Source organism: Haliotis cracherodii, unplaced genomic scaffold (genome assembly GCF_022045235.1).
Source record: "Haliotis cracherodii isolate W230 unplaced genomic scaffold, xgHalCrac1.p SCAF_14, whole genome shotgun sequence".
NCBI lineage: Eukaryota > Metazoa > Mollusca > Gastropoda > Lepetellida > Haliotidae > Haliotis > Haliotis cracherodii.
In genome coordinates, this window is record NW_027266269.1 from 35,611,064 (window position 1) to 35,623,039 (window position 11,976).

General features: G+C 43.8%; 1 protein-coding gene across 1 annotated transcript; it reads right to left on the reverse strand.

The window, feature by feature from the left end:
* Positions 1-658: 658 nt before the first annotated feature.
* On the reverse strand, positions 659-1,036 carry LOC139460396 (complement C1q tumor necrosis factor-related protein 5-like). The gene has a single exon (XM_071241892.1). The coding sequence runs from the start codon at positions 1,034-1,036 to the stop codon at positions 659-661; it is 378 nt and encodes a 125-aa protein (XP_071097993.1).
* Positions 1,037-11,976: the final 10,940 nt, after the last annotated feature.

An 11,976-nucleotide genomic window follows, 5' to 3' on the forward strand; every position in this document is an offset into this window, starting at 1 on the left:
AAGTTTGCTGTATTTAGTACAGCCTGAAATACAAAATCTATTACCCCTCAGAACTGTATGTAGCTGTATGTAACTGTATGTAACTGTATAAGGCTTGTGGTATTGTTTGACTCGACATCTAGCTGTATCGGTGTCAATTATTACAATTTATGAACAACTACGGGCTGTGCATTTTGAAAGTGGTATTTTGTAACTGCTTGTGTCTTGATATTTTAAGTTGTGCCTTGTATTAATATCTTTTTAAATTGTTGATGAAGGTGTATTGAATGTCACATTACATATTAGTGGTTGTAGTTCGTATACATATCTGTTGATTTTTTTATTTTTAATTTTTTTTTTTATTTGGGGGGTGGGGGTGTATGAAGGTATATAAATCGGAAATTCCTGTAGTGCCGGTAAGATAATGTCCATGGTCAAATGTGTGCTGCCACCGATAAATCGACGGCTCAATCAGCATTGCCAGCTGACTTCGTGTGACCTCTCTTGTTTTAGGTATATTGCTGTGTAGCTAAAACAACACCCCACACCCCACACCACACACCACACATCCCACACCCCACCCACTTCTAGAAAACAATATGAATATTGTAAATAAAACAGACACTGTCTATGCGTTTCAAAATCCAGAAAGCTCTAGACTTCTTTCATTTTATTTATATCAACCGATAAGGGGAGAGCTGCCACTGTCGGAGTACAGCAATACACCCCCGAAATAGGAAGATGGAAACACGGTCATCGAGAACTCCTTTTCAATCTCGACCCAAACCTCCTCGCCTTGCGACAGATGGTTTGCAACCAAGGCGGAGCCCGTCGCGTCGGATATGTCGGTGTTCGTCTCCATGTACCCAGCGCCGATTACCTTCCCAGACTGCATGATCAGTAGTCTGGCGGTCACCCCGGGTTTTGTTGACTCTAACTGGGTCCAGAACAGGTAGATTCCAGCCACGGGTGCCGTGAACCTCCCTGTCTGAGAGTTGTAGCCAGATCCAGCGTTGACAAGGACGTGGTCGAACGGAATGGGCCTGGCTGTATACATCGGAACATTCTTGTCTTGACTATGGGCGTGGAACGCCACGGCTCCGTGCACTGCACCTGTGAGGAAAGAGTGAGTGAGTTAGTGAGTGAGTGAGTGAGTGGGTGGGTGGGTGGGTGAGTGAGTGAGTGAGTGAGTGAGTGAGTGAGTGAGTGAGTGAGTTGGGTTTAACCAGGGTTAGAAACTAACAGTTTTTATCCACTAGCTCTTATCATGATAACTTGTAGCAAAACCCTTAAAATGGGCCAATTTCTACTAGTCCTTGTGATACCTTTACTATTGGGCAGTTTGGTAAGGACTACGGGACTAGTGCCAATTTCTAATACTGGTTTAACGCTGCTTTGAACAGTATTCAAGTCATAGCATGGCGTGTCAGCAGGCCTAAGACGTTTACCACTTTGGTGAAACCCACTTGTACGGTTTTCGGACTGAAAAACCTAGAAGCACATGATGGGCGAACCGGGATTCAATCCCACGATAACAGGTTTTGCCGTACCCATAGGACGCAATTCTGCACATCTAATTACAGCGGCTCACTCGACTGGGCCACCCCTGCCCGTTGGGTTTGACGTGGCTTTCAGGATCATTTCACTTGTGTAGCGACGTACGCGCGTGTGTGCGTTTGCTTGTCTGTGTGCGTGCGCGCTTGTGCTTGTCCCTCTGTGTGCTAGCCCAATGAGAACCCATGTCGCGGTTTAACATTGGTACTCCGCTCTGACACAGTACTAACACAGAAAAGGCAACAAATCCTCAACTGCGAAAACGATATATGTGCAGCTTGAGTAACACTCTCGACTGGAAGGATAACAATTTCGCTAGGAACTGAATATATTCCGTACCCAATATTTGCAAGTGTGCTTCAGAAAAACGAACCATTGCATTCTCTCTCCACACAAATAACTTCTTACATGAAGTGTCAATGACCGGAAGGACATACGAGAAGGACGGGCACCAAAAGCACCAGAAACCTGTGATCATGGGTTCGAATCCCGGTTCGCCCCGATTTTGTTTCAAGGTTTGTGAGCAGCATTCTCGTGCTCGTGGGTTTCACCAAAGAGGTACACGTCTAACACCTATTTCACTTTGGCCTTTCCTCCGACATCAAGCTGATGCGCCTTGATATAACTGTTATACTGTTAAAAGCGTCGTTAAACCCAACTCACTCACTCACTCACTGATATAACTGAAAAGCGTCGTCAAACCCAACTCACGCGCACTCACTCAATGACCAGGAGACCTCTTATTACATGTTCGAAAGAGCCAACCACTTTGTTTGTTGTTTAACGCCGAACTCGCAATATTCCGGCTATATGACGGCGGTCTGTAAATAATCGAGTCTGGACCAGACAATCAAGTGATTGATATCATGAGCATCACTCCACGCAACTAGGAGGACATGCATCAACCAAGTCAGCGAGCCTGACCACCTGATCCCGTTAGTCGCCTTTTACGACAAGCATAGTCGCCTTTTACGGCAAGCATGGGTTGCTGAAGACCTATTCCACCCCGAATCTTCACGGGGGCCAAACGGCGAGGTACCCTACAGCTTCACAGTGATCAGTAGAAGATATACTTACGTGGAATCTTCAGGCCAGCAGCCCAAGTGAACGACGGCAGCAGAAGAGGCAGGAGACACACAAGGCAATTCATCGTTTCAAAGTATAAGATGTGCTTTGTCGAAGACCTATGAACACCACCACCGTGTGTACCACTATTTATGCCGAAGCGGCAACGTCACGTGACGGGCACTGACTAATCTGAAGCTCACCTTATCTGGGCACGGGTGGCCCAGTCGTCTAAGTCGCTGCAATTCGCTGTGCAGAGTTGCGTCCGTTGGAAACGCCAGAAACCTATGATTGTGGGTTCGAATCCCGTATCGCCCCGATTATGTTTCTAGGTTTGTCAGCACCATACCCGTGCTTGTGGGTTTCACCAAAGTGGTAAACGTCTGAGACCTGCATCACTTCCGTCTTTCGTCCCACATTAAGCTGACACGCCGCGATATAACTGGAATACTGTTCAAAGCGGCGTTAAACCCAAATATGTGATGGCGGTCTGTAAATAATCGAGTCTGGACCAGACATTCCAGTGACTGACATCATGAGCATTGATCTATGCAATTGGGATATGATGACATGCATCATCCAAGTCAGCGGGCCTGACCCGTCAGTCGCCTCTTACGACAAGCACAGTCGCCTTTTATGGCAGGCATGGGTTGCTGAAGACCTATTCTACCCCGGATCTTCACGGGTCCTCTCTGTTGCAAATATGTGCAGATGCTGTGTTGTTCATTGATGTGTAATCTTGCGCTGTCGTATTAATAGTAGTAGTGTTAGTGGTAGTGGTAGTAGTAGTAGTAGTGTTTTCAGTACTGTTTTTTTAAAATTATTATTATTATTATTATTATTATTATTATTGCTGCAAACCCGTGTACTCTCCCAATGACACAACAGATTGATAGGCACCAAACGTAAGGCACCGAAACCATTGGGGAGTCGGATAATTTGGTATTATTATTGTTATTGTTATTGTTATTGTTATTGTTATTATTATTATATTGGCCTAGTGAGGTAAGACAACTATCCCCTCGGTGCTGTCAACAACTACAGATGTGAATTTCCAAAATGATAAGATTATGTTTACGTTAATAGAGAGACACACCTGGGACTTCCTGCATCTGGTTTAAAAAGATTTATCTGTAATATTTTTTATACCTTTAATTTAGTAAATTAAATTTAATTCGCCGACTGTTAACAGTCAAATTGGAGTTTCACAGAGTTGATAATTAACTTACTCTCTGATTCTTGGTGAATATTAACTTGATGAACTTAGCAACGAATTTTAATCATTACTTAAAATTCTGTGTATTAAACATAAATATACCCGAGGAGATCTTAGAAAATAGGTCTTCTAAAACCCATGCTTGTCGCCTGAAGCGATTACGTTGACGTTGGAGGCGACTAAGGGGGTCGGGTGGTCAGGCTCGCTGTCCAGGTTGATTCGTGTCATTGTATCCGTAACGCTCCGGGGGCACGGGTGGCCCAGTCGTCTAAGGCGCCGCGATTCTCTGTACAGAGTTGTGCAGCTAAAGTGTTCCATAACTTGTTTTCGTGGAATGGAGTAAGGGATTCGTTACGATTATTGAAGTCTCAGCAGCTTCCCCGTGGTCTTGGCTTTTACCACAGTGAACGTAAGAATTGCATCCATCCAATTTAAAATGGGATTCATTGTTCTTTTTTAGAAAATAAATTGGCCTGCTTTCCCCTTTCAGAGAAAAATAGTGTTTCTTGAAGCAATGAATGAAAAATTAATGATAAAGATAATAATGATAATAATTCTACCATGAATTTGGAATTTACTCGATTCTGATTGGTCAATCAGGGGCTATTAACCCCCTCTGATTGAAACAGCTTGTTTGACGGCAGCATCACCGCGGAAGCTATTATTCATAGAATAGTACTTTTTTCAGTCATTGTCGGTAGGCATATTTAAATAATTACATCTACAATTACAGGTTACAAAATGCACAGATGCGGTTACTACAATATTCAAAGGATGTGTTGCAATACTTTTCGTGCAGAAAACACGATAGAAATCTACAAACGGAATGTTTTTACGTTTTGGAGACAACAGAGAGCTTGGAATTTAGGCGCTTTTCTATATACGACTGTGACGTCATATCGCCTTGCAATGCTTGTTTGTTTTCTTTAGGGATGCACACCTCATGTTAGCTTACCAAGCTGCCGTGCTTATATGCTTTCAATGCCTTTCATATGTTCGAGTGAAGTATAAGGGTGTAATATACAGCACCATATTTTGTTTGGTGATTCCGTAATTCAGAACGATAACCCACTCAAAACACTGGACTCAACCCATGCCACTTCACTCAGTATTTTTGCTAACGGCAAAAAGTTCGCGTTTCATCTAGTCATGGCGTTCGGGTCCAAATTCAATTTAGTGCGGTTAAATTTACAGGTAACCTAGCTCTACATTGAAAACACAGTGTAATTATCTCCTAAATATAGCTACAAGCAATGGCGGGCTCTAAATAACACTGCGCACAAACGTCCATATTCGAATACTCAAAGGGTTTCTTTGCACCAAATCCGTCAATTGTAGGCACCACTTGCAGGGTATCGCCGCTACGAAATTGGCGTTTGCCGGGGTGTCCAAGACTGTTCTTGAAGGGGCGATCAGGTAGCCTAATGTGTACAATGTGTGAAGCCCATTTCTGGTGTCCCCCGCCGTGATATTGCTGGAATATCGAATCCTTAAAGGGTTTGCTTTTACCAACTCCGTCAAACGATAGTCACCGTTTGCAGGACAGCGCCTCTAACGTGGCCAAGTCTCCTGCTCAGCAAATGAAGTGTATAATATGTCAACAACAGTGAAAATTGATCACACAAACACATACATTTGAAAATATTCAAAATTGTGTATGGAGTAAAAGGCAGCAGGGGAGCATCTACTTGATGTAAATGCAAAATATCCTGTAGAAACAAAATAAAATGCTGCAAAACACAATTTTTATGAAGTTCAAGAAAAAATTGAAACCTTCTCCACAAAAACATGATGGAAGTACAAAACCAGTGACTACATTTACTACTTAATTTATTAGGGTGGGAGGAAGAAAAAAACCAACAAAAAACCAACATTACAAGTCACATTTATCTACATGGGGGGGGGGGGGGGGGGGTAGTAGAAGGCATGCACAGTTTCCCCTACTATAGGAGATACCTCCAAATGATGACAAGCACAAAATGTAGGCACATACACAACTCTTATTCTGACTTCTAAGATTCCTTAAACAGGTTAAATGGGTTTCAAGTTAAACATTTCGGCATTTAAAAGAAGAATTCATAAACTTCTAAAAGTTTAACTTGTTGCCATGGAAAAATATAAAAAAAGTTTCGTGAAAAACTTATTGAACGGTTTATGAGTTATGCTCCGGAAACGAACCCTACCCACACAGAACCTAAGTCATACTTGTTGCCATGGAAACGTTAAAAATATTTTTTTCTAAATTTTCTAAAAAGAAAACGGCACCAGTTGAGCATGTACCTGACAGACATGCAAAGTTTCATGAACAAATATTTAACGGTTTCTGAGTGATGCTCCGGAAACGAAACGTGACGGACGGACGTACGGAAGTGCGGACGGACGCAGCCCGTTTCTATATCTAAAAAAACGGCAATTAGAGTTTGTTGTGCTGTGTGTGAAGACAATTCTCGGAAAGTGTGAAAGCATAACATGTAGTTGATTCAGGGGAATATGCATTTGAAGACAGGTACCCCAAAGACACTGTGAAAGACTTGAATCCAATATAACTGCCAAACCCGTGACCCCTGAACAAAGTCAAACAAAAAATGTGAAAAAACTGAAGCAGCAGATACATGCAAGTTTTAAAGTAATCGGACAAGCGGTTGCTGAGCAATAGAACGAAATATATCTTCAAAAATTACTTGTTTTTCAGTTATCTGCCCTTGGCCATTGGGCCTACGGCCTTGGGATTTTGGCGGAATATAGTACTCAACGGTCTTCACACACATATAGAATGTTAACAAAATCGAGCGAGTGGTTATTTTAATAGCTCTGGTACAAAAATCGGCGGAATAAAAATAATATGCAATCGAACGATGACAATAGGGCTCTTCAGCCTTTCGGCTTGGTGACTCCGCAACCGCTTGTCGATTACAGGCTGTAAATTTCTTTGTCAACTGAGCTACAGTCAAACAGATTAGCGTTCTGAGTTCGTCCCGGGCTCCTGTCGCATTGCTTAGGTAAAGTGCTTAACCTGTTTCCGACCTCGTCCATTTTCGAATCCGCAAATGGTTTTTTTGTACCAACGTCATCAAATGTAAGGTAACGCTTGCGGGACATTGCCGCTAAGAAACTGACGTGTCCCAGAACGTCCCCGGATGCTCTAAATCCTTTTCAGGCGTCGTCCATATTCGAAGCAGCATATGGTTTGCTTGTACCAACGCTGTCAAACGTAAGGAACCGCTTGCATGTGTCCCGGTGTGTTCTTAACCCATGTTTGACTTCGACCATGTTCGAATCCTCAAAGGGTTTGCTTGTTCCAACTCCGTCAAAAGATAGTCACAGTTTGCAGGACATCACCGCTACGAAATTAGCGTGTAACAGAGTGAACCAGAGTGTTCTAAACCCATTTCCGACCTAGGCCATGTTCGAATCCTCAAATGGTTTGCTATTAACAATGCCGTCAAAAGTAAGGTACGGTAGCATTTGGCAAATGGGAAATGAAGCCTAACCACCTGTTGTGTTTGAAGACTATTCTCAGAAAGTTTGAATGCATTCATGCAGTGGATTCAGAGGAGATGTGATTTGAAGACAGGTAAATAAAAAAAACTGTGAAAATAATAAATAAATAATAAATGATAATACTAATTATAAATCAAACAATTACAATAGGGCTCGACAGCTTTTCGGCTTGGAGCCCTAGTAATAGTGAGTGAGTGAGTGAGTATGTTTTACGCCGCTTTTAGCAATATTCCAGCGATATCACGGCGGGGGACACCAGAAATGGGCTTCACACATTGTACCCATGTCGGGAATCGAACCCGGGTCTTCGGCGTGACGAGCGAACGCTTTAACCACTAGGCTACCCGACTATTACGATTGGGCTTCAGCCTTTCGTCTTGGAGCCCTAATAATAATAAATCGAAAAATTACAATAGGGCTTCAGCCCTACTAATTGCCAATTTGAACTGCGCCTTTCCAAGCTGGATGACATTTTCAAGGCGCACCATTGTTATCCCGATCAGTGGACTCGAATTTTGTTCTCAACTCCCTGGGGAGTATACAACCAACGTCAATCCGGAAACCCTATTATTATTTTTTTTTTTTTATTATTATTATTATTATAAGGTACAATAGTACGTAGTTATGATTCGTTAATAATTCGTAATGTGTCAATCCGAACGCCTATGTCAGGAATAACGGGGCTTTACTGTAACGGTAAATGGGCCGTTTTTCTTTAGCATTAGCAGGTTTTTCAACCAAATATAACTTTTACATCATGTTTATCATTTTGTACTTGTAAAATGCATATTGTTTTACGCCGCTTTAAGGACATATATATTCCAGCAATATCTCGAAAGGGACAATAGCAGTGGTCTGCGCACATTGTACCTATGTGGGAAATCGAACCCAGGTCTTCGGTGTGACGAGCGAACGCTTTAACAACTAAGCTTTCCTACCGCCTCTTCATTTGATACTAGGGGCGGTCGGGTAGCCTACTCGTTAAAGCGTTCGCTCGTCACGCCTAAGACCCAGGTTCGATACCCGACATGGGTACAATGTGTGAAGCCCATTTCTGGTGTCCCCCGACGTGATATTGCTGGAATATTGCTTAAAGCGGCGTAAAACCATACTCACTCACACACTCATTTGGCACTGACGCTTTGGTTGTGAATATTGACTATACATATGGATCTCAGCCAGGCTATCATCGTCAATTTCCTAGGGTATATTTTCCGTTCTGTTATGACAAATACTCAGAACACTGAAGCTACAGTTTCCATCTCTTCTATCAGTGGCCTGTCAATGGTTTCTCTGAGTATAATCTGCTAGGACTGGTAATGCTGGGTTGCATGTCTTTCGAATGCCGCATTGCCTCGAGTAAACGACCAATGATCCGGGATAGAAGAGATCTTCCGCAACCCATGCTTGCCGTAAAAAGCGACTATGCTTGTAAGAGGCGACTAACGGGATCGGGTGGTCATGCTCGCTGACTTGGTTGATGCATGTCATCGATCCCAATTGCGTGGATCGGTGTTCATGTCAATCACTGGATTATCTGGTCCAGACTCGATTATTTACAGACCCCCGCTGGAATATTGCTGAGTGCGTCGTTAAACAACAAACACACAAACAAACCAAACCTCGATTAAACACCAAGCCTCGAATAAACGCCGGGTCTCGAATAAGCGTCGGGTTGTTTTTATGCACGAAATTCTCCCCTTCAATCCCTTTCCAGTTAAACGTCGAGGGTAAAGAGTGCCTGAAATAATTATACGCCAGGGCGTTAAAATCGGGGGAAAAGTCTGTTCCTTTATTACACGCCGGACCTCGAAGAAACGCCAGGGTCTCGATTAAGCGCTAGTAGTTGTTTTCCCTGTTATCATCGTTACGATTAAACGCCGGGGATAAAGACTATCAAAGAAATATACGCCCTGGCGTTTAATTGAGGAAATATGGAACGACTGAAAACGAAGATATGATTTCAAGATAATACGGTATTTATTGGTCAGTCTGCATTATTACAGGAATCCCAAGGGGCCAAATTAAATACCGCAAACAATCTGTACGGTCCTTTTTAAAAGACAATTTGAAAAGTCATGTTTGAAAAGATAGCTAGCCCAAATGTTAGTGACTGTGGGAGGTGAGGTGCAATTGGATTTAACGTCGCGTCCAAGATTATTGCACTTATATAGGGACGTGCATGTACGGATGTGGCTGCTTGTAAAAGTACGGACTGATGCCGATTTATAGTGCTATCTCACAGAGATACAATGCCGCAGTTTAACATGAATACCCCACTCAGACACAGTATACTGATCCGAGACGACCAGTCCTTGTTTTAGCCCCTTAATGCCGAGCGCCAGACAGGGTAACAACAAGTACCGTCTTGTAACGTCTTTTGGTATTATGCGGCCGGGGATCGAACCCCGGACCTTCCGCTCTCCGGGCGTACGCTCTACCACTAGACCACGGAGGCGGCCAGTGATTGAGTAGTTTTAGTTAATCCATCGTCCCGAGGCAAGGAGGTTAACTGACGATAAAACTCCAGTTTCCACCCTTGCCGAACTAGGCTTGAATTTTGTTGTTATATATTTGGGTGGCCTAACGAGTCTACGCATAGACCAATCAAAAATTGCGTCACGAAATTGACATCCGATTCGAAAACAACATGGCGACTGCCGTGCAGATTTCGTCGTATCGCGATTTGCAAAGCATGAGTACCGCCAGCTGGGCGTCAACAGGTATTTTCCAAATCTGTTCATGTTTTTTATCAACGTTTTCTAGAGATTTCATGCAATTCGCGAGGCGAGACCCGGAGGGACATAGAGGTGATTTTGCGCTGCTTTTAGCAATATTCCAGCAATATCACGGCGGGGGACACCGGAAAATGGTTTTCTCACATTGTACCCATGTCGGGAATCGAACCCGGATCTTCGGCATGACGAGACAACGCTTTAACCACTGGGCTACCCCATCACCCCGCGGGACATGGAAGGGACATAACTCACAATAGCCACGTGTGGCGCTTCGAGCTAGCAACGAATTCTAGCCTGGTTCGACAAGGTTGGAAACTGCTATTTCATATCCGGTTATCTTCCTTGCCATTGAAAGATGGGTTTATCCCCGCTTTGAACAGTATTTCAATACTATCTGTTTATGTAAGTTGGATATGAGTAGAAAGCCATACGTGCTGCAGGGTCAACGTTTCGCATAGCGTTCGTAGCGCAACGACTGTCGTAAATCTGTGTTAAAGTATGAGATACGGTAGGAGTAACGCCACGGCCGCCTAGTGAAATGCAGCCCTGGTCCTATAGATGGTTAACACTGTTAGGAGGCCCACGAGCAGGAGTGTGGTGCTCACAGACCTAGAAACTTAAACATGGATTCGAACCAACGAGTCTAGCACGACCGAGGAGGCGTTTCGGCCAATATATGTTTGCGTACTATAGTTGTGTGAATTTCCCACCCAGACGATAAGTTATGCGAAAAAGCAGACATTATTATCTTATCGTTTGTCTTACAACCAGGAACCACGTGACGCATCACTATAAAAATATTCTAAACAGTCAGTACTGTTCCAGGGTTAAAGGGCACCGGATAAGATTCCGGATAAGCTGGAATTCCCAGCCACCTAAGCTTGCTGTAAGAGGCGACTTACTCGATCGGGTCGTCAGGCTCGGTGACTTGGTTGACTTGGTCTTATCTCAGTTGCGTGGATCCAATCAATGCTCATTATATCAATCACTGAATTGGGTGGTCAAGACTTTTACAGGCCGCCATCATTTAGCTGGAATAGTACTGGGTGTGTTAGACACCCGACGCACATACGCACGCACGCACGCACGCACGCACGGACGCACACAAATCTGCCCGAAGTGTTTTGAAAGGAAAAATGAAAATAACTTTAAACCGACAATGACAAGTGACTGAGTGAGTGAGTAGGATTTTACGCCACGTTTGCTATATTCCAGCCATGTCACGATGGGGGGGAAAAGAAGGGCTTCACAAATGTACCAATGTACACTTTAATGTGGGAGGAAATCCCGAAGTGATGCAAGTCTCAGACGTTTACCACTTAGGTGAAATCCACGAGCACGGGTATGGTTCTGACAAACCTAAAAACACAATCGGGGCGAACCGGGATTCCAACCAACAATCATGGGTTTCTGGCGTGCCCAAGGGACGCAACTCTGCACAGCGAATCGCGGCGCCTTAGACGCAGCACTCAGAAAAAATCCAGCTGTATGACGGCGGTCTGTAAATAATCGAGTCGGGACCAGACAATCCAGTGATTGACCACATGCGCATCGATCCACGAAGTCGGAATCGATGACATGTATCAACCAAGTCAGCGAGCCTGACCAGCCGATGCCGTTAGTCGCCTTTAACGGCAAGCATGGGTTGCTGAAGACCTATTCTTCCCCGGATCTTCACGGGTCTCCTGTGAAATAATGGAATGGACTAGTGACTTTTCGTTTTGATGATTACTTCAGAGCCAAGACGGAATCAATGATCTTTTGGACAGTGGTCATGATTGATGGATGAAAAGACACACACACCCATAGCTGCTCCAAACGAGCTGTAGGTACAGTGACTGTTAACATGGGTCCCTTCTGAAGCAGTATATCCCTTCTCTGCGTCCATTCTCTACATCTGCATTCACTGGATGCTCAGCTATG